Raw genomic sequence first — 22905 nt, 5'->3', positions numbered from 1 at the left:
CGGAGCCCGGGGGCCGGGATTGCTGGCCTGCTGGCGGGGCGGAGAGAGGGTCGTGCAGGACGTGCTAGGTTCCGCCCTTGCGCCCTCCCGCCTCCTTTTTAAGCGCCTCCCGCCGAACCTCCGCTCCCGCTCGCTTCGCCGCGCTCCCTCCTTCCCCGCCTTCCATATCTCCCCGGCTCCGCTCGTTCTCGCGGTCACCCGGCAGCCCCCGCCCAGGTGCCATGGCCGCTGTGTACCGCCCCGGCCTGCGGTGAGTGACCCCCAGCCCGGGGCCGACCCGCACCTTCCGCCGCGCTCGCCCCCCGGGGCTGCCAGTTGCGCTCTCCTGCTCGCCCGCCTCCGCCCTGTTTCCCATCTGAGGAGGAGGCGGGCAGGGGGCGAGTGTGTCTTGATCCCTGGCCTCGCCGGGCGTGCGTCTCGTATCGCCGGAGATCCGGGGAGGCCTCAGCCCTCTGGGTCTCTGGGTTTCCGTCACCTCCTCCCCCTCCCTGCTCTGCTGATCTCTGTCCTCGCGGTCTCTATCTGCCACTCTCAGAACTTCCTTCTCCCTCCTCGCTCGCCCTCGCCGAACCCATTCTCCGTGTTTCCTCCTCTCCTTTACAGATGTAACTCCTGTGCCCCAGGTTGCGATGAACAGCAGTAGGGCCCTGGGGTCAAGGGTGCATGAGCCTCTGGGGATTGATCTCAGAGCTCCTTAAAGAAGGTAGAAGGTAAACATCCATTCCCCGGCCTCCCCGCACTGGAACCTGGCGGGAAGCGGGACCCAGCCAGAGGGACCTGGGGCCAGGAGAAGGAGAGAAACAAGGTGGAGGAGGGGGCCAGGTTGCCTTCAGTTCTTCTACGGCTGGCTTCATCTCCTGTCCAGGATGGGAGACCCTAGGCCCTGCTTGCCTGCCCTCTCCCCCTTTTCACAGCTTGCTGTTTTCCCTCTGTAGCCCCCATTCTCCCAGCTTTTGTCCCAGAGTCTGAGCTGACCCCATGCTTCTCCCACAGCTGGTTCCACTTGCCCAGCCATTGTGGGTGGTGTCTGAAGCATAGGAAAAGGAGAAGGTCCCACTCAGGGGACTGGAGGGGAGTGGAGCAGCTTCTCAAGAGACTCCCTCAGCCAAGCTTTCCCTGGAGAGAGGCTCTCGCCAGGACTATGTGCCTTTAAACTTAGTGCTCAGAGGGGCCGGCCCGTGGCCTAGTGGTTAGGTTCTGGGCACTTCACTTCAGAGACCCAGGTTCGCAGTTTCAGATCCCGGTTGTAGACCTACACCACTCATCAGCCATGCTGTGGTGGTGACCCACATGCAAAAATAGAGGAAGATAGGCACAGATGTTAGCTCAGGGCAAATCTTCCTCAGCAAAATAAAATAAAATAAAATAAGTGCTCAGGGAAAACCTCTCTGAGTCAGGAACAGACCCAGGTCCCAGGAACCCTCCACTTCTGTCTTTGGGGCCACACTGGGTTTCCCTCCTGCTCTGCCCAGTGGAAGCTTCCCCAGCTTCCACTCCAGCCAGGCTCCGGCCCCCACATGCATGGTCTGAGCTTTCTCCCTTCCCGGGCTCACACCCTCTGAGTCTGAGCCTCCTGAGGTCTGATATTGCACCCTACCACCAACACGCAAAGCTCTCTAGGCATGTGTCCTCTAGGAAAGAGAGCCCGGGGACAGACAGGGTCACGTGGTCCTGGGTGTGTGGGGTACAGTTTCTGGTGGGTGAGGCTCTGGCATAGGAGAAAGGCAGCTTCCCTCTCTTGGCCTTTGCTCTCTCTGGGTCACTCCACCCTGGGTCCAAGCCAATCAGAGCAGACCCTGCTTCTCCCTCTCCCAGGGGTTTCAAAGGAGAGCCAACAGGGACCCTGCCCTCCTGGGCATCCAGGCATGAACCCCAGCCAGTGACACTCCCCAATAGTCAGCCTTCCACACAGCTCAAAAATACCTACCCAATGGCAACACTTTAGGCAATCCTTGTCTGCCCTGGTGGGCTGCAGCAGATCCTATGCCTGGAACCTCAGCATCCAGTCACCCACTCTCTGTGCAAGAGCCTGGAACTGGACCATCTAGAATCTAGGAATCTAGAAACCTGGAACTGTACCATCTCAAAGACTGGGTTCTTTGCTTGAGGCTTTCATATTCTTACAGCATACACACCAGAAGAAAAAAAACAGCTGCCTTTTTAACTTATAAAAACTGTACTTGAGAATGGAAAGAACAGGGATGAGGGCTTCAAACACCAGATGTATGAAGCTGTCACCTGGGCACAGTTGACCAACACTTGGGCCATAGGGCGCTTGCTCCTTTGTAAACATTGACCAGACATCATTAAACATGGCCATGGTCTAAGCCCGCAATAACATCAGCGAGCCTACACATACACTTCCACACAGCCAGGCATGTGCCTTCGTGTTCATTGGGTGAGCCCTGTCCCTTGCTGACCAAGAGATACCCTCACTAAGCATCGTAAAGGCCACAAGCTACACGTGGCCTGAACCCATCCCACACACCTACTTCGACCTGCTTTTCATGGTGCCTGCACCCACAGCTGCTTTAGCCTGCTCCCCATCAGCGCAAACTTCCCGTCTGCTCCAGTTGCCCGTCCTCCATGAGAACACCTGGCTCGTTACCTCTCTGTTTCTTCTCCTGCAGGCTTGGCTGGCGTGGGCTGAGCCCCTGGGGCTGGTCATCATGGCGCAGCCTTCAGACCCTGCGAGTATTCAGTGGAGATCTGGGCCAGCTTCCTGCTGGGGTTCGAGACTTTGTGGAGCACAGTGCCCGCCTGTGCCAACCAGAGGGCATCCACATCTGTGATGGGACCGAGGCTGAGAACACGGCCATACTGACTCTGCTGGAGGAGCAGGGACTCATCCGAAAGCTCCCCAAGTACAATAACTGGTAAACTGTGAGCCCAGCGATCGCGAGATGGGGGCAGCTGCTGTACTGAGGCCACTTTGGGTTAACCAAGACAAAATCAAAGTTAGCTAGGCCATCTGAATGGAATGAGCAAGAGTGAGTGCTTTAGGGGAAATAGAATCGGAAGTTATTGGGATTGGTCGGTATTTTTATGTTAAATGAAGCTGATACAAATAAAAGGCTTTGCTATTTTTTTTTACTCACAAGTTCAGGGAGTTTTTACCAGGGGTAGAGGCCTTTACAGGACCAGGGTCATGGGAACTACCCCTTAGGTGGGACCAAACCTGGAGGAAGTGACTGAGGAGTGAATGAATGAGAAACAATAGGCCAACAGAAGGCCTAGAGTCACAGCTGGACTTGAAAGCGTGAGTCTGTGGCTGAGGGAGGCTGCTGGCCACCATCTTCCTGATAATCCCGTCTCCCCCAGCTGGCTGGCCCGCACAGACCCCAAGGATGTGGCACGAGTAGAGAGCAAGACGGTGATTGTAACGCCTTCTCAACGGGACACGGTGCCCCTCGTGGCTGGTGGGGCCCGCGGGCAGCTGGGCAACTGGATGTCCCCAGCTGAGTTCCAGCGGGCCATGGATGAGAGGTTTCCGGGCTGCATGCAGGGTAACCAGGGCCAGGACACAGAGGTGGGGGTGCTGAAGGGATGAACAGGTTGGAACCCTTCATCCAGGTGGTGTTTTCCTCCATAGGCCGAACCATGTATGTGCTTCCATTCAGCATGGGTCCTGTGGGCTCCCCACTGTCCCGAATCGGAGTGCAGCTCACTGACTCGGCCTACGTGGTGGCAAGCATGCGTATCATGACCCGGCTGGGGACTCCTGTGCTTCAGGCCCTGGGAGATGGTGACTTTGTCAAGGGTCTGCACTCCGTGGGCCAGCCCCTGACAGGGCAAGGTGAGTGCTGGCTCTGCCCCGGGGAGGGCACAGAGGTCAGCCTGCTCTTGGAGGGAACCCCAAATCTTCCCCATCCTGATTAGTGAGACACCTAATTCCCAGGATCTAGGGCAGCAGTCTGGGCTAGGGTGAGGCTGTTGGCAGAGCACTTTGCACAAGATGGGGAAAAGTCAGTTACCCGTGTCCAAGAATAGGGGCATGGGAGCTGAAGGACGTTATGAGGTGGGGGGCTTTAGCCACTCATTGGTACCACCACTGCTCCCAAGTGTCTCTCCTGCCAATCCCTGATCCCTCTGGCCCCTGACACTCCCGTTCCTGATGCCCCTGCTAGCAGCCCCATGACTCCATTGTCTCCAGGGGAGCCCGTGAGCCAGTGGCCATGCAACCCAGAGAAAACCCTGATTGGCCACGTGCCCGACCAGCGGGAGATCGTCTCCTTCGGCAGTGGCTATGGTGGCAACTCCCTGCTGGGCAAGAAGTGTTTTGCCCTTCGCATCGCATCTCGACTGGCCCGGGATGAGGGCTGGCTGGCGGAGCACATGCTGGTGAGGGCCTGGTGAGGACCTGGGCAGGGGCGGGGGGCAGGGCAGGGGCGGGGCCTGGCCAGTCAGCCTTAGCCTTGCCTCCCCACTACCAGGTGCCAGGTTGGTGGGCAGGGACTCTGCCCAAATGCCCGAAGCTTTGGCCCCAGGCTGTGGAATGTCGGGGGGCTTCCCCTTGCCACCACCCCAGGCCCAGTGGCAAGGCGGTATATAAACATCTGTCCTCCCCATTAATCCCTAGCTGTCCTTCCCACGCAGACCATGCCTGATCTTTGGTGACCTCCTCCTTGTTCCCTGTCTCCCCAATATGCAGATCCTGGGTATCACCAACCCTGCGGGGAAGAAACGCTATGTGGCAGCTGCCTTTCCCAGTGCCTGTGGCAAGACGAACATGGCCATGATGCGGCCAGCACTGCCAGACTGGAAAGTGGAATGTGTGGGGGATGACATCGCCTGGATGAGGTTTGACAGTGATGGTGAGAGGCCCTCAGATCATACTCTCGGTTCTGGGTCTTACCATAGCATAGGAGTCCCCCCTCCACTGCTCCCAGAGCTTTGTCAGTAAGAACCTTTTCCTAAACAACCAACTCTGCCCTGTACCTCCCAGCAGCCCAGCCACCCTAGAGACACAAGGCCTCTCCCCGTCCCCCGGGTCCAGGTCAGGGCGGGGAGGGGCAGAGCAGGACCTTCTGTGGCCGCACCTCTCAACACCTCCTGTTTGGTCTTTTCTTTCACTTCTCCTGACAGGGCAACTCCGGGCCATCAACCCTGAGAATGGCTTCTTCGGGGTGGCCCCTGGCACCTCTGCCACCACCAATCCCAATGCCATGGCCACAATCCAGAGTAACACTCTTTTCACCAACGTGGCTGAGACCAGCGACGGTGGCGTGTACTGGGAGGGCATTGACCAGCCTCTTTCACCTGGCGTCACCGTGACCTCCTGGTTGGGCAAACCCTGGAAACCTGGTATGTGGGGGGCAGTCAGGGGGTGTCATGACACAGCCCTCAGGGCTCAGCACCTTGACGATGTAAAAGCCTTCTCCACAACCTGCAGCCATCTTCCAGGACTCTGGGAGGCACAGGAAGTTGTGAATGTTTGCAGTTTCCAACCCCAGGCAAGGTCTCAGTTCACATCCTAACTCCACCAAGTATTCGCTTTGTGACCTGGCTTACTTGCTTAACCTCCTGAGCATCAGTTTCCTCGTCAGCTGAATGGGGTAGTTATCACAGTACCTACCTCACAAGGTTGTTGGAGGATTCCGTTATATGATGCATGCAGAGGGTTTAGCACACTGCCAAATACATAGGAAAAGCTAGATAGTGTTAAAAAAAAAACACACACACACAAGAAAAAGAAAGAGAAGGACTGTTTTGAAAGTTATTACAGAAGGAATTGAGCTCAAAGATCCATAAACTTTGACCCAATAGGAGGGAAGAAGCCTGCCCCTCCCCCTGCCACTTGGCTCCCACCATCCCCTTGGATAATAACCATTGTCTAAAGGTCAGTGTTGTTACCCTCAGCCTTCCCCGGTCCTTCCAACACATACACCCCAATCCTCCTTCCAAACCAAGTCAGACCAGCTCTTTAGCCTCTCCTAGAAGCTAGTTTCTCAACCCAGCCATTACTCTATGTGCCTTGTAGCCCTGCCCCCTCCCCCTACCCTGCTCTCTGGACCCACAGCTTTCAGTGGCCTTCAGCAGTGAGAGAGCCCAGAGACCTAGGATGGGAGCAAAGAAGCACATGGCAGGGGAGGGTGGCCTTGTGGTCACTGAAGCCTGTATTCAAGTTGTCCAGGCTGGCCTAGCAGTCACCCTCGTCATCTGCTCACCCTTCATTTTCTCCAACATCATCATTAAGCCTCCTCAGCCTCCCCACCCAATTGAGAAACCCAAGAACCTTTCATATTTCCCCAGGCTAGTCCCCCAACCTTTTCATCATCTCTGGATTCAGGGGTATAGCTAGTATGTGTTGTGCCCAGCTTCCGTTCCCAGAATTATACCCTGTGCTAGGCTCCTGAATTGGGGGCTGATGAAAGTACAAGACAGAAGTGGAAGGGATGGCTCTTATTGATGGTGGAGGCAGGAGCTGAGGGGCAGGAAGAGGGCAGGGAGTGCTGGCTCTGTGACTCCCTTGCCCCCCTGGTCTGACCAGCAACCTCCAGCAGAGAAGGCACCGCGTCAATTCAGGGCCCCCATGATGGTGCCTTGCACATCTACCACTGACTCAGTCCCAGCCTGTCACTGGGGCACCCAAAAGAGGCCAGATCACCTGGCTCCTCAGGTTATGCCTGCCCAGGTTATGTCCTTGTCTGAGTTCTTCAAGCCCTGTCACTCCATCAGGGTCTGAGCAGACCGAGGGAAATCACCAAAATTCTGTTAGCTTTAAAATCAATTCCTGTTTGTATTTTGATAGTTAGGAGATTCTTTCTTCCCGTTTGCTGATGGAAAGTCAATTGACCAAAATACTGAACTGACAGCCTTAGTTTTCGCTTTAGGTTTGAGTGTTTATTTAAATACTAACCCCGTAAATAAAGAAATAGTTTCTGGGGGGGAAATTCTATTATAACCTTATGCCAATATCAAACCCCATTTCTTTGAGCACTGCTCAATGCCACATGGCTATAGTTTGGCATAAACTTTAGTACCCTGCTGAACCCCAGTTCCTCTCCCACTCTTCTCACATAGCTCAGCTGGCTGAACCATTATGGATAAATAACCCGATCCTTTAGGTGAGATGTCCCTGGCCCCCTTCTCCCTACTCCTTATCACACAAAGTTGCAGGGAGCTGATGAGGCAAAAAGAAATCACGCAAGAGTGCCTGCACCTGCCTACGTGTGTTGGCCTTGGACATGTCCTTGCAAGTGAAAGTATTTGTATTTCCTCCGCCAGGTGACAAGGAGCCCTGTGCACATCCCAACTCTCGCTTTTGTGCCCCGGCTCGCCAGTGCCCCATAATAGACCCAGCCTGGGAAGCGCCTGAGGGTGTCCCCATTGATGCCATCATCTTTGGAGGCCGCAGACCCAAAGGTAAACCTCAAATAGGCTCCATGCCTTCTCCATAAAGGGTCTGGCTGTAAATCAGGGCCCACCTCCCTCTTGTACTTAAAGCTCAGGGAGTCTCAGCCTGGATCACCAACTGGAGCTGTTTGTCTTCAGAGCTCTGCCCTGGAAAATGCAAAATTGGGGGGAGGCATGGGGTTTGAAAGTGGGACAGCTGAGGTCCTAGGAGACAGAAACTAGGAGTCGGGATCACCAGAAGGGATGGAGTGAGGGTCCAAAGAGAAGGGCTGCCTGTGACCCTGTTCACTGGTATTCTAGGAGTACCCCTGGTATATGAGGCCTTCAACTGGCGCCACGGGGTGTTTGTGGGCAGTGCCATGCGCTCCGAGTCCACTGCTGCGGCTGAACACAAGGGTGAGCGCCCTCCCTTTGCCCCTGTCCCGTGTGCCCACATTGCCTCTTCCCTCCCTTCCTGAGCCACATCTTCCTTCTGCCTGCCCCCTCCCACATGTACCTTTCCCCCAGTCCCTTCTCTTCACCCTGCCCGAGGATATTCCAGAACCACAAACATTTCACAACTTCTTCCAGCTGCAGCAGGGTACCCTTCTCTTCTCCAGTAAGGAAGAAGATTCCTTACCTAGCCTGCTTCCCTCCCTAGGAAAGATCATCATGCACGACCCCTTTGCCATGCGGCCCTTTTTCGGTTACAACTTTGGGCGCTACCTAGAACACTGGCTGAGCATGGAGGGGCGCAAGGGGGTCCGGCTGCCTCGCATCTTCCATGTCAACTGGTTCCGGCGTGATGAGGCAGGCCACTTCCTGTGGCCAGGCTTTGGAGAGAATGCTCGGGTGCTGGACTGGATCTGCCGGCGGCTAGAGGGGGAGGACAGTGCCCAAGAGACACCCATTGGGCTGGTGCCAAAGGAAGGTGCCTTGGATCTCAGTGGCCTGGGAGCCATAGACACCACCCAGCTATTCTCGCTCCCAAAGGACTTCTGGGAACAGGAGGTTCGTGACATTCGGAGCTACCTGACCGAGCAGGTCAACCAGGATCTGCCCAAGGAAGTGTTGGCTGAGCTGGAGGCGCTGGAGGGACGTGTGCGCAGAATGTGACCTGAGTCCCCTGTAGGAATAGGAGAGCCAGGAAGCTTGCGGAAAATATGAGCAATTTGATATAAGTTATATCTTCGGAGTGCCGGGAGACCAGGCCACAGACCTGCCCCCACACGCTGACCAATAATAAGAGATGCTCACTTATTTTGTGTAACATTTGTGCTGTTTTTATTTCCCACCGATCTTCACAGGCTTCCCTCTAACACCAACTTCACAATCTTCTTCCAGCCCTTCCAAGCAGCTGGCGCCCAGTGTGGCCTGGCCTGACACAGCCTTGTGGTATCAAGGATCTTACAGGCAGCTCTACCACTGGGCCGTATAAGTAGGAATTTCTGGGAGAAGGCACTATCTACTCTGAGTCCTGAGGTCTTAAAAAGACGGGGGCCTCTGCCGGCTGCTCAGTATAGCCTCCAGCCTAAACTTCCTGATTTCCCACTCAGACACACAGAAGCCTCTGTAACCCCATTCTCCAGTGAAGCGGTTTCACTGTTGATTCTCAAACCTCTTCCTCCTGCCTGACCTGAAATTGGGACTTGCAAAGTATTCGTGAGCGTTTATTCAATATTAAGACAGCTAACACTTCTACAGTAACTTCCGTGTGCCAGGCACTGTTTTAAGCACATTACAAAACAACTTTGAGGCATTTTACAGATGAAGAAACAAAGGCACAGAGAGGTCAAGTAATTGCCCAAGGCCACACAGCTAGTGAATTTAGAGCCAACGGTAAACAATGACTGCATAGACTCTCCTAGCAGCACAGACTTGTAGAACTATAAGGATCTTAGAAGTCACCTAGCCCATGCTTCTCACTTAAACGTAAAAGTGCGTATGAATCACCTGGGGATCTTGTAAAAGCAGATTCTCATTCAGCAAGTCTGGGGTGGCCCGGAGATTCTGTTTATCTTATGAGCTCCTGGGTGATATTGATTACGCTGGTCCAGGACCACAGTTTGAGTAGCAAGGCCTTGGCCTAAACTCCTCTGAAGTCAACTTTAGAAGGAAATTACAAAAACAGTGATGATCCTACATAAATCAGGGGCATCAGCTGAGGATAAGTTCACCTGTGATCTGGATCAGGCTGAGTGAATGTATAAACTGAGGTGGGTAAGATGGAAGCCTGTACCCAGAAAATGAGAACAAACTTCAACAAATAAAATGGAATTACTGGGAATTCCCTCAAAAGAAAACACTGGAGGAGGAAACACCAAGTGATCTCATAGAAAAAAAGCCATTAACCAGCTACAATGTGTGAGAGCAGAAAAGAATCTAGAGGTCAGAGTGGATCACATGTTAAAACACAGTTAGCAATGGAGTACATGACACTTAAAAAATATATAGCCAAATCCTCAGCTTCGCAAATAGCACATGATAACTGAAACATGATCAGAGGCAGCATAAGACAGATACTAGGCACATAGTAGACTCAAGCCAGGGGTCCTCTCAGTTTCTTCATCTGTAACATGGGGATATGCCTACACCTCACAGTGTTGTTAGGAGGATTAAGAGTCAGGGGAGCCTGGCACTCAGAACGGTGCTCGGCCTGGAGTAACCACTAAATATACGTTAGCCATCCTCACCTTCCCACTCTATATTGATTAGGGTAGGCCCAGTAAGCCTATATTATGTATTGCTGCCTCTATAGTTTTAGAGGAAAATGAGCAATGTAAATAAGATTTAGGGGAGAAAGAAAACAGGTTTGGAAATAAGTCCCTCCAGGAAAGAGGCAGGGGACTGAGGTTCCGGGCACCTTTCTGGTATCTAAACGCACAGCGATGTGAAGGTGTGAGCCTTAAAAATGATTCTGTCAATTCGAATAACATTGAATTACATGCCCTGAGGTTCCAGATAGATGATAAAAAATAGTTAACACATTTTAATTAACCTTTTTATTTTAAAATAAAACACAGATACAGAAAACCATACAAAACAAATAGAATATAGCTTAGTAAACTAATATAAAGTGAACACCGTTAAAACCATCACCTAGAGAAAGAAACAGAAATTTGCCAGACGCCCAAAATCCCCCCACCACCATGTTCTTCATCTTCATCACAGCCCGCCCTTCCTGGCATAAATGGATACCATGGTGTGTGTGACTCACTTCCTTGCATTTCCTTTTTTAATCCTTATTAATGCTCAAATTGTCCCATCCTTGTCTGTGAGAGCTGGGCTCCTGAGTCCCTTTGACATCACCCCGACAGTGTTTGCTGGCCTCTTTGCTCTCTGGTAAGATAAGCTATTCCACACTCATCTTGTGCATTTTCTGCCCCAGACTTGGAATGAGCCGTTTCTCCAAGCTCTGGTTTCTTACCAGCGGAAATGGTATTTTCAGATCCGGGTGGTAGGAGTGTTCATTGCTCCTGGCTTGGTCATTGTTTCTCGACCTTTTTGGTGGATAGGGATATGAAGATAAAACACCTTATAAATTCATTCTGATAGCTCCTATTCAAACTCAAGGCTAAAGGGTTTCTAACTTCTATATCACATCAATACCTCCCATCCACCACACAAAAAAATTCTGGTTCTCAAGGACACAGGACTTGAGAGTATTAGAAATGCCATGATTACTCAATTGCCTTATAGTCAACACATTTTAAGGCCTGGGTAAATTAGCATACTTCCCCCTTTCCTTCTATACACAGAATGCTAAAAGAAGATAATGTATAAATAAACACATGTCATGAATCACTTTGGAACACAGAACTTTCCCTGTGTTGCCCGGAACTGTACACGTGTCCCAGGAGCTCTGTGCAGTCACCAGGCTAGGCGCTGGAGCGGCCCAGAGGGAGGACAAGGTTAGCCAGAAAAAGAAAAATTTGCTTTCCTTCTTTCTTCTCTAGCCCAGCCCGCCACCTAGTGGAGATGCTGATGAGCAGGAAACAGCCCAAAGCAGGTCAGACAGGAAGTCAACTAGCTGACATTTACTTAGCACTTACCAGGACCCTCCCAAAATGGGTGCTGAAGGTAGGAAAATTCTCTGTGCCTTTAAGTGGCTTTAAGTGTAGCTGGAGACAGTAGCGGCTGCCCAAATAAAAAGCACTTTACAAATCGTCACCAAGCAACACGCCAAATTTCAAAATCAGGAGAGGGAAGGCCCACAGAGTTTAGCAAAATGACTTAATTATAACTATTTTTAAAGAAATACCATTTTATTTCAATGGAACACATACTATATCCTAAGACACAAATGCTCATATACATTTTAAAAATATTATGTCACAAGTGACATAATCAAAGCCATAGGCTTAAAAATCTTTTACATACAAAAAAATCAATCAATGGATCCAGAGATGAAATCCTATATTCTTAAGCGTTCAATTTGATGTTAAGACTCATGTCGGTCACAAAAATCTCAGATCTTTTTTTAGCATTTACCATGACTTTTAAATGTTTTATTCAATAATGTACAAGTTCCCTATTTCAAAGGCTTGAATTTAGATTTTACTCAGTTTTAAACTGAATTTGTAAGTGGTAAGGAGGAGAAGAGGCTAAGGAGAAGAAGAAAGCGGTAACCAAAAAATGCATTATTAAGGAGATGAGTTTAACAGAAGCTTTTGTTTTTTGTGGACTTCTGGTGCTCAAATGGTATTAGGCATAATGCTTTGTTCATCCTATACATCTGTCCTTAGTTCGTGCAAGACCTTCTCCATTTTATTATTTGTTTCATGACATAATGAGCCTGGGTATTTTTACACTTTTTTATGAAAAATTGAAACCATATTGTTTTTGCATCCACCACAACATGTCACCAGAAGAACTGACTACCACCTTTTTCTAAACCTCACAATGTAACTTACACAATTTCCCATGACATAAAAATAGAAGACTACAACATCATTTTAATGGCTGCCTGGTACTTCTGTGTCCACCATGTGGACCATAATTTATTTAACCAATCCCCTTCACCCTCCATATTGTAGTATATTTGGATCTATCTTGTTTCCAGTGTTTTACTATGATCAATAATTGCTGAATAGAAATCTTTATGCTAGATTTAGCATATCCATCCAGGCTAGATTCCTGGAAATGGTACCAATGGGTGGAGAGAAAGGGAGTCTGAGTGGTAGTGACAAAGTTTCCCCCAGATAAGAAATTATCCTGGGAAGGTGTGGAGGTGGAAACAAGCAAGGAATTTATGGGCATATTTGTTTGGCTGAAGTAACATAACACCAGGCTGGTAAAAAACAGACACAAATTTGGAAATTTGTATTTGCAAAAATAAACAACAGCGAATCACTTGCTGGCTCTTAAGAACTAAATGCTATTAGAGGAGAGTTCTTCCAGCGGATCAACTAGACGAGACATGAAGTAATTACAGTTTGATTTGGGGTGGTAACTGTGAAAACAACCTCAACTGATTAGCTAAAGAATATACAGTACTTGAATTTAAAGGGCAAAGAGGAGGGAAAGATCATCTTTTAAAACGATTCCAGATTTTCCAGGCTGGATAACCCCAAAATCACAGAACGCTAAGGTCTCAATAAATGTTATAGAGCACAGATAGTAAGTAATCTGGCAGTAAGAAACGGGTGACCGGCAGAACTGGCTACATAAGAAGTAGAGCCCAGATCAAGATGAAAATGCGGGGTGCTCGTTCAACACTTGAGAATTTCAAGGCGGCGACAGCACATTACACCAAGTACGGGTTCGACTGCACAGGTCGCATGCCCATGCAGCTGGCGCTGATGACCAGAGATGATAAGCTCCGGTCTAGCGGTCTAGAGATCAGGAGACGACACCCGAAGGACTGGCCACACCCTCGCCCTCCCGGGAAGAGTGAGTCCCAGAAGGGGGGCCCAGGGGAACCGAGAGCCCTCCCTGCCCTCGGGGGCCTCTGGGAGGGGACAGCTCGGAGCACTTGTAAGGGAGGGCGGCCCGGGGGAGCGAGGTGCAGCTTGGACCCCGGGCCTTTGCACCCAGCACAGCGAGGTCACTGGGCGAGGATCCCGGGACGTGGCAAGTCCTGGCCTTGGACTCAGCCCGGTTACTCATAAACCGAGGAGGGGGTAGGAGGTGACGCGTGCCCTCCCCCAACCAGTGGCCAGGGGCGGAGAGGAATCGCGGGGACAGAAGGTCTAGGGAAGGTCTGCAAATCCCAGAGGGCCCGGGGAACGTCTAAGGGAACTGCCGGAACACTAGAGGCCGGTGGAGACCCGGGCTGTGTTAGGGAGCGTCTACAAAGACAGCGGAGGGAAGCCAGGGGTCATCTAAAAAGTTGCTAAAACGGTGAAGGGGAGGTCTAGACTGGGCGGTCCCCACAAGAACAAGGCTTCTGGCAGTTAAACCCGGAAGGGAGGGTGTGGAGGTCCAGGTCCCCATCTGTGACAGGAACACACCCCAAAGGCGCCGGGCACCCCTTGGGGCAGGTCCTACGGAAGCTGCAGCCTGTGAAAGCAGGAAGGATGGGAGGGAGGGGGGGAGTCGGAATGACCCTTAGAGATCGTCTGAAAAGTGCGAAGCCAAATGAACTTTAGAGGCTGACGGCAAATTGTAGCCCTCGCTAACACAGCTCTCGGTAGAGAACCACCAACTTCTTTCGTAAGCCCCGCTGTCAGCCGTGAAGTCTAGTTCCGGGGTCTCTGATTCAGGAAGTAGCCAGTTCCCCACTTACTCCTAAGGAGCGAACGCCGCTCCACAGTCGCGCACTTTCTACTCCCTTTACACCCCTCACAAACTTTCTCCCGCCCACCTGCCAATCACCGTGCTCCTCTGTCCAGTTAGCGGGCCAAGGGGGCGGGGCCATCAGGGGCGTCGCGTGACGTCTAACAGTCCGCCGGCCGGGAAGCCGGGAGGTACGTGACGAAGGCGGCGCGTGACGGCGGAGCGGTTGGCCGACGCTGCGGCGGCAGTCGGCGTAAACAAGGCCTCGCGCCGCTGCGGGTCCTGCGACAGCTCCTGGCTGGTGGGTGGTCTCGCGCGGGGCGGTAACCGCCGGCTTCAGTGGGAGGTGCTTCTCGGCTTCCTCCCTGCCTCCCCCTGGGCGTACACACCCCCGGCACACCACGTGGGCGTGAGGCAAGGGAGGAGGGGGTGTTAGGCCGAATGCTAACCTCATTGGTTGTCTCTGCTGCCGGCTTTCGCAAGAGAGCGCTCTGATTGGTCGGTAAGGGGGGCGTCGGGGGTCTTTGAGTTCTAAGTCTTCTAATTGGCTAGATGAGATAAGCTAATGAGGCGCTTTCTTCCGCGAGGGGTTTTGATTGGTCGGCCAGAGAGGTTACCTGGGAATCCACCCCCCCGCCAGGGACTTTGATAGGTGAGTTTGAGGTAGAGAACTGAGAAATTCTTCTTCAAAGGATTCTCATTGGTGAGCTAGGGTAGCGCCCAGGCTTCACTCTTTCCTTTTTTGCTTGGCAGGATTGGGAAAGGTTTGTGTTCCCGAAGCCTTGGGAGTTGTCACAGACTGAAGAGAAGGTACCTCAGTCCCTAGAAAGGGTCGCCCTCCTAGAGAGAGCTACCGCCCTATCTCAGGACACCCTGGTATTTCTAGAGCAGGCTTTGCTCTCACCAAACCCAAGGAAGTGACAGGAGGAGTCCCTACGCAGAACCTAAGGATGCTGTGACCAGAAGATGGGATCACGGAACAGCAGCAGCGCAGGAACTGGGTCCGGAGACCCCTCCGACGGCTTGCCCCGAAGAGGGGCTGGCCTTCGTCGGAGTGAGGAAGAGGAAGAGGAGGATGAAGATGTGGATCTGGCCCAGGTACTGGCCTATCTCCTCCGCAGGTAACTTTCCCTCTGGTGTGTCGCCACCAGGCGCCACCACAGCCCCTTGATCCCAACTCCAGGCAGGGGAGTTACAGAGGATAGAGAATGGGATTAGCCCAGGACAGCTGTTCTGTTTGAGCAGAACGCTCATGGCACTCAGCACCATACCCAGTAAGAGCGGTTCTTGCCCAGAGAGGGTCACCAGGATGACTCGCTCTTGTGTTTGAGAGGACCGTTCAGGGGAGCCTCTCTAGCGATGACTACACAAATGTCATCTATTTTCCAAGTAAGTAAAAAAAAAGGGGAGGGGGGACCTGGTGGGAAAGGAGTGATGTAAAGGGTGAGAGAAAAGTTGGGAGGTGGGTGTTGAACTTTAGTGACGTTATCGACATGTGGTATGAGGCCATGTGGATTTACTTGAAAAACAAGTTTAAATTAATCTAACACTTGCCCTGTTCTTGAGGAAAGAACGCTTTGAGGGAAGTGACCACCAGGAATTGACTGGAGAAGGGTGCAGCTGCCTTTTTTTCTTAGCTCTGGCTCCTTGGGGAGAAGACAAGAGTGGGGATCCCTTTGGAATACTGTTTTCTGTGCTGGACTCCTCAGGCTGAGGCTCAGCAGGAAACGCTCTCACAATTTTTAGCTCTCTGGGAAGTCAATTTAGTAGGTCTGTCAACCTCCACGCAATATGGGGGTTCTCTACTCCTGCTGTAAGAGTGAGAATTAGTTTCCTACTGCATGTTATAGGAGACTGAAAATAATAGCCAACGTCTGGTCAGCCTCAAACCTCAAAGTGGGGACGGTATGAGGGTCTGAGTACCAGGTGGTCTAAGCTGGATAGCCATTGACCCTGAATTTGGTAGGTTTGGGGAAGGGATCATCTCCTTTATCGTGGGGGGGTCTCTTCACAGAGGCCAAGTGAGGTTGGTGCAGGGAGGAGGTGCAGCAAATTTACAACTCATCCAGGCCCTCTCGGACTCGGAGGAAGAGCATGACAGTGCCTGGGATGGTCGTCTCGGGGACCGATACAACCCACCCGGTAAGAGGAATGGCAGACCGAGACCCTAACATCAGAAGGCTTTCCCTAGAAAACCTCTTTTTTTAAAATTTTGGCAAAGAGCAATAGGTTAAGTTGAAAGAAGATGAGGTGATTCAGGGAATGAGGGAGTCCTTGCAGCCCCAGTAGATTAAGCCACATTGAGTGCACTTGGGGGCACAGTTCTGCTGACTGTCCTCTGGGGCTGGAAGACCTAAGATGAAACTTCTCCTTGGTACTCATAGTGGATGCAACCCCTGACACCCGGGAACTGGAATGCAATGAGATCAAGACGCAGGTGGAATTGGCCACAGGGCGGCTGGGGCTTAAGCGGGCAGCCCAGGAGCACAGCTTTCCTCAAATGCTGCACCAGGTAGGCCTCTCCTTCTCCAGTCAACCTGGCAGCAGGCCTGTCCAGGTAGCCAGAAGCTCTGCCAGCCCCAGAGAAGAGGGAAGTAAACTTTCCAAGGAAGCCTCAAGGTCTGGAGCTGGAGAGTTCTTAGCCAGCCTGCATCGGAGCTTGGTGGGACATACCACTGTGTGTGGTGTCCATTGCTGTAGCAAAGCAATATCTCTGGAGGAGGGGGCTTGGTGTGGCTGAAGTGGCCCGCTGTTTCTGCTAGCAATATTCCCCAATCCCTTCCTTTAGAGAGAACGGGGCCTCTGCCACCGGGGAAGCTTCTCCCTTGGAGAACAGTCTCGAGTGATGTCTCAGTGAGTATGGGGCTGCTGGAGAGATTCTAAGGGCCAGATAGGTCTTATCCCATAAATTTCAAGGGATAGTGTTAGAGGATCCTCAGGGATATTAAACTTAGTGAAATGGGGTTAAAACCTTGAGAGTAAATAAAGTAGAAAAGTATAGAAGTTGAGGGGCCGGCCCAGTGGCCGAGTGGTTAAGTTCGCGTGCTCCGCTTCAGCGGCCCAGGGTTTCGCCAGTTCGGATCCTGGGCGTGGACATGGCACTGCTCATCAGGCCATGCTGATGTAGGGTCACACATACCACAAGCAGAAGGACCTACAACTAGAATGTACAGTTGTGTACTGGGGGGCTTTGGGGAGAAGAAAAGAAAAGAGTTGGCTCAGATGTTACCTCAGGTGCCAATCTTTAAAAAAAAAAAAGTATAGAAAGTGAGATGATGATAGAGTGAAAGAGAGGGGATTGTACCCAAAGCCAAAAGGGAAGAACGCCCTTGTCCTCACAACAGCTCTGTTAGGATTCTGCTCACTGGGACAGTCCTCATCCTGAGCTCCCTTCACCCTCGCTTTCTCTCTGCTTTCTCAGCTTCTTGCCCAATGATCTGGCCTTCACTGATACCTACTCTCAGAAGGCTTTCTGTGGCATCTACAGCAAAGATGGTCAAATCTTCATGTCTGCTTGCCAAGGTACCAGACCCTGGTCCTACAAACTTCCCTGGAACAAGGAACGTTCCTCCTGCCTGAGGCTAGAAAGCCCCAAACCCAGGGAGCTCAGACCCTGGCTTAGGGATGCTTAGCCAGAGTACAATTCACAGATGCACTGAGTGAGAGTGGTCTGATCTAGGGAGGATTGAGGAGGATGTTCCCTAATTCTGCCTGATCCCCATTTACACAGACCAGACAATCCGACTGTACGACTGCCGGTATGGCCGCTTTCATAAATTCAAGAGCATCAAGGCCCGGGATGTAGGCTGGAGCGTCCTGGATGTGGCTTTCACCCCTGATGGGAACCACTTCCTATACTCCAGCTGGTCTGATTACAGTGAGTATGCCCCAGCCTTCCAGTATCTTTCTAGCTGGGACCTGAGGTCTCCAGATGCCCATCTCCTCTGAGCCAGGACTCCACGCCATCTCCTGGGCAGGTTACTTTCAGAGCCGACATCCTTGCCCTTTGTTCCATCTCCCTCCTGCAGCCCTGAAAGATTCTTGTTTCTCTTGCTTCTTTTAAGTTCATATCTGCAACATCTACGGGGAAGGAGACACACACACTGCCTTGGATCTAAGGTACTGGCTTCCCTTCCTGGTCAGACTCATCAGAAGCTTCTCAGCGAAGGCTCTCCAGGAGCAAACCTCTTGAACTGAGACTCCTGCTTAGAGGGAAAAGTACACTGGTTGCCAGTTTCTCTGTGTGGATTCCTGGGAGGGAGCCACCCATCCTGTCAGCCCAAGGACCAGGGTAAAATTGATGGTTGCAGGATTATTTCTGGGTTCTCACTGAGGTGATCCACATTCTGGCACGTGTTGGCAGGACTTCTTTCTCCCCTTAGAAGTGTGCCTTGCAACCCACGTCAGATTCTGTGTAGATTATCAAAGGCTGGAGGAAAGTCCACTTAACCTGGCTTCTTCTTTGCTCTTTTCAGGCCAGATGAGCGTCGCTTTGCTGTCTTCTCCATTGCTGTCTCCTCCGATGGACGAGAAGTGCTAGGAGGGTGAGTGTTCAGAGGATGTCTCCCCCCATTAGCGAGGTGGGAGTTCTCCCAGAGACCAGCTCTGCTGTAACAGAGTGGGCACAGGACACCCCTCCCCAGGCAGCTGGAGAACAACTAGCCCTGCTCCAAGGGCAAGGTTAACGACTTGTTTCACCTCTTGCTTACCATTTCTCCAGCATGAGATGGGAGGTCTCAACCCTCCTTGCAAACACAGCTAATTCTTCTCCCACCTCCTGTATAAGAAAAGACAAGGGCTTGCCCTGCAGCCAGTTTCACAAGAGGGACTGGTCCAGAACGCACATAGCTTTGGTCCTCTCCAACCTGGCTCAGGGACCCTCTTTATCCCTTTCCTTTCAGGGCCAATGACGGCTGCCTGTATGTCTTTGATCGAGACCAGAACCGGCGCACCCTTCAGGTATTGCTCCTGAGACTTAGGGCCTCTGCCTCCTGGTCCTTGGCCTAGAAGAAGACCTAAAGGTATCCTGGCTTCCTTCTCCCCTAGATTGAGTCCCATGAGGATGATGTGAACGCAGTGGCCTTTGCTGACATAAGCTCTCAAATCCTGTTCTCTGGGGGTGATGATGCCATCTGCAAAGTGTGGGATCGACGTACCATGCGGGAAGATGACCCCAAGCCCGTGGGTGCACTGGCTGGACACCAGGATGGCATCACCTTCATTGACAGCAAGGTAGGCAAGGAGACAGGACTGCACAGCCAGGCTGCTAAGGTTCCTGTTGTCCAGGAGGGCATCAAAGGTGTGGGACCTTGCCAAGCTCCTTATCAGCCAAGGTTTGCAAGAGCTGGAGTTTAGGGAAAGGTCTTAAGCCAGGAAACATGAGACGCATCGGTACCCACCAGTTGCAGGGCAGGGCTTTCTGTAGAAGACATCTACTCCAGGACAGAATAGGAGGCCCAGCCAATGCCCTGGGCAAAGAAGGGGAAACTTAGCCAGGGGTAGGATCTGTGGTAGAAAACTGATGGTGAGCTCGCCTGGATGAAGGAGGCAAGCACAGTCAGAGGCCTGGAGTTCTTACCCCTCAACTGGAGAACGGGAGCCGGACTGACAGACCCTGACTTCTACAAACTCTGACGCTTCATTATCCATCTTGGGATTGACAGGGTGATGCCCGGTATCTCATCTCTAACTCCAAAGACCAGACCATCAAGCTCTGGGATATCCGACGCTTTTCCAGCCGGGAAGGCATGGAAGCCTCACGCCAGGCTGCCACACAGCAAAACTGGGACTACCGCTGGCAGCAGGTGCCCAAAAAAGGTGAGAGTGGAAGGTGGAACCTGAGGTCTGGAGAATGAAGAGTTTGGGGTGGTAGTTAAAATATTGAATGCCTGGCATGGACATATAGATGTGGCTGTAGCCTGGAGCCGAGTCCTGGAACCCTCTCCCCACTCCCCCTTGCCAGGCATTAACTCTTTGTTTGCTGCACCATGGGAGAGCCAGGGGTCCCACAGCTGGGGACTGGGGATCACTCAGAACCAACCAATGCAAAAGTATTTCAGTATCTTAACAACCTGCCGAGCCCTGTTGGTGAATATCAGCTGACCATTAGCTGGGGAAAGAGCCACCAGTTGGGGATTGGAAAGGCGATTGTCTGTGAGCATCGATCTTTGCTAAGGACTGGGGATACAGGAGAATCCAGACTCTGACCTAGGGCTCTCCCTTCATCCCTACTCAGCCTGGCGGAAGCTGAAGCTCCCTGGGGACAGCTCCTTGATGACCTACAGGGGCCACGGGGTGCTGCACACCCTCATCCGCTGCCGATTCTCCCCCACTCATAGCACTGGCCAGCAGTTCATCTACAGTGGCTGCTCTACTGGCAAAGTGGTCGGTAAGGATTGTGTCAGAACAGGGGGCCTCGAGAAGGGCAGGAATGTTTCTCTGGCCTTCCACCTGTAACCCTACCAGTGACCACCTTGAAAAACCCAGGGGTGACTACAAGTGGAATTTAATTTGGCTTGGAGTGGAGGAGGCTTACCCAGAGAAATAGAAAACATTCTGTCCATCAGCATTGTAAATTAAGAGAAGGAACATAGAATTCTCGTCAGTGAATATGATAGATTACCAAAAATATGCTTCGTTCTGTTTTTTAGCTAGTCAGGGAAAGAGATTGCAGAGATAAAAAGAAAGACCCAAAAAGACAGCAGCTAGTAGTAAAGGACAGACAGCCACTGAAGCAGGACAAATGCATGAAAAGAAACACAAACACAGCTACAGATATAAGGAGCCCAAGTCAGCGCCCTGCCTGCCGAGGCAGGCACTCAGACGGAGCCCCATCCATAAAGAGAGAAAGATGCAGCCCCGGCCAGATACGGAGCAGGAGCTTCACACGCCTATGGAGACAGCCTGTTGTTCACTTTTGTGGTGCCTTCCATATCTTGTGGGCTTTTTAGAAAATTGCTGCTGGGTCTGGCCTGGTGGCACAGTAGTTAAATTCACACGTTCCACTTTGTTGGCCCACAGTTCGCTGGTTCAGATCCCAGGTGTGGACCTGTGTACCACTTGTCAAGCCATGCTGTGGCAGGTGTCCCACATATAAAGTAGAGGAAGATGGGCACAAATGTTAGCTCAGGGCCAGTCTTCCTCAGCAAAAAGAGGAGGATTGGCGGCAGATGTTAGCTCAGGGCTAATCTTAAAAAAAAAAAAAAGAAAGAAAATTGCTGCTAAAAGCTTTAAAGCCACATGGCATTTTCTTAACTGTAGACCCGGTGAAATTTAGCGCAGGGCCAGAGATACCCAAACTCGGCTAGACCATACCCTCAACCTGAGGTAGGGAAAAAGAAGAGAAACTGAGGAATGACACCATCCTCTGGTGTGGGCTTTGCTCCCTGGGAGAGTGGGACGTTGCCTAGGAGACATGGTGCTGTTCAGGGAGAGATGAGGGGTGGTTAGAAGCTCCTCTGGCAGCCCTTGTCCACTCTGGCCTTTCCTGGACAGTGTACGACCTCCTCAGCGGCCACATCGTGAAGAAGCTGACCAACCACAAGGCCTGCGTGCGTGATGTCAGTTGGCACCCCTTTGAGGAGAAGATTGTCAGCAGTTCGGTGAGGTTATGAGGGTTAGGGGGGTGACTGTGTGTCTGGGACTTGGATCTGGGAGGGGGCAGCACCCCCTGACTACTTGCCACCTTCTGCCTTGCAGTGGGATGGGAACCTGCGTCTGTGGCAGTACCGCCAGGCTGAGTACTTCCAGGATGACATGCCAGAGTCCGAGGAACGCCCCAGCACCCCTGCTCCAGTGCCCCACCCCTCTACAGCCTTTTCCTCGCCCCAGTAGGCCTGACCTCCAGCCTCATACATGAGTGAGCCTGTTGACAAGCTGTCCGCCTCCTCCTTCCTTTCTCCCTTCTGGGGGATCTTCGGGAAATCACCGACATTGGATGGGGAGAAACAGAAGCCCAGGCTTCAGGGCCCCAGCAGAGCCCTGGAAGATCCTCCCCGGGGGGCAGAGTGGTCTCAGGTGCTCACACCCAGTTGACTTGGGTCTCTATCTCTGGCCAGTTTCTGGCAGGACTGCCATTATCTGGGGTGTGGCCTTTGTCAGCAGGAGAACCGTCCTGTGTGTTTTTAATCATGTGTGGATGTTAAGTGTTAGCTCCTAGAGTAGATGCTTGGGGCCAGGTCTGAACTGAGCTGTCAGCCGGGCCCATTGCCCAGGACTTCACGTTGAGAATTAGACTGGCCAATCAGAGGGCCAGGCGTCCTGGCCTTTCTCCCAGAGGTCCCAATGGCTAGAGCTCTAGCCCTTTAGGGGAGGGTGGGATGGGTGAGGTGTGTCCTCGGCACCCTCCTGGGACGGGAATTGTGTCTTCTCTCTCCTACGTCTGGGTCTTTGGGGTAGGACAGGCTGTGGTGTGAGAGGCTCCGTGTGGCCCCACACAGGGCAGGCCCTCCCCTCCCAGCGTGTCCATCATGCTGGAGGCCAGCAGCTTCAAGGAGGGCTGTTGAAATAGGACTCCTTCGTCCTCTCAGCGGCTTTGGCTCCCTCAATAAACTCTCTGTGGGAACCGGCTCAGTATCTGTCTCTGCCTCCTTTTCTTTTTCCTGTCTGAGGTCTTTTATCCTCTCACCTCAAGGAAATAGTTTCAACAAAGCCTTCAGATATGCTCCTCTGTGGGAGAAAACATCCTTTTGATGCCCCAAGATGAAGGGGAACACCAAAATCATTTGTTAACTGAGATTTGCAACAGGCGGTCCCTGTCAACCTCAGAAACTTCCCAGCAAGTAGAAATCAAGATAGCAGGAAAAAAGCACATTTTAGATTAGAGCTCAGAAGGCTCGCATCGGGCCGGCCGGG

General features: G+C 52.1%; 2 protein-coding genes across 9 annotated transcripts; both read left to right on the top strand.

Moving 5' to 3' along the window:
• Positions 1-75: 75 nt before the first annotated feature.
• Positions 76-8595, top strand: PCK2 (phosphoenolpyruvate carboxykinase 2, mitochondrial). The gene is made up of 10 exons (XM_046654889.1): positions 76-250; positions 2631-2876; positions 3322-3506; positions 3593-3796; positions 4154-4341; positions 4652-4814; positions 5086-5304; positions 7228-7365; positions 7657-7752; positions 7997-8595. The coding sequence occupies exons 1-10, from the start codon at positions 222-224 to the stop codon at positions 8449-8451; spliced, it is 1923 nt and encodes a 640-aa protein (XP_046510845.1). The 5' UTR covers positions 76-221; the 3' UTR covers positions 8452-8595.
• A 5620-nt stretch (positions 8596-14215) lies between these two features.
• On the top strand, positions 14216-22624 carry DCAF11 (DDB1 and CUL4 associated factor 11). 8 transcript variants are annotated; one of them, XM_046654324.1, is made up of 15 exons: positions 14216-14353; positions 14939-15173; positions 16067-16194; positions 16437-16564; positions 16841-16905; positions 17474-17574; positions 17783-17929; positions 18117-18171; positions 18528-18596; positions 18954-19011; positions 19099-19284; positions 19716-19869; positions 20288-20440; positions 21547-21653; positions 21751-22624. In XM_046654324.1, the coding sequence occupies exons 2-15, from the start codon at positions 15019-15021 to the stop codon at positions 21883-21885; spliced, it is 1641 nt and encodes a 546-aa protein (XP_046510280.1). In that variant the 5' UTR covers positions 14216-14353; positions 14939-15018; the 3' UTR covers positions 21886-22624. The 8 variants fall into 8 exon arrangements, 7 of the variants coding, with proteins under 7 accessions (XP_046510280.1, XP_046510283.1, XP_046510278.1 ...); XM_046654327.1 differs by having other exon boundaries at positions 14220-14353; positions 14806-15150; XM_046654322.1 differs by having other exon boundaries at positions 14220-14353; positions 14806-15173.
• The last annotated feature ends 281 nt before the right edge of the window (positions 22625-22905 follow it).

Source organism: Equus quagga, chromosome 2 (genome assembly GCF_021613505.1).
Source record: "Equus quagga isolate Etosha38 chromosome 2, UCLA_HA_Equagga_1.0, whole genome shotgun sequence".
Taxonomy (NCBI): Eukaryota; Metazoa; Chordata; class Mammalia; order Perissodactyla; family Equidae; genus Equus; species Equus quagga.
The sequence above is the reverse complement of the archived record's forward strand: the minus strand, read 5'-3'. Positions and strand labels throughout refer to the sequence as shown.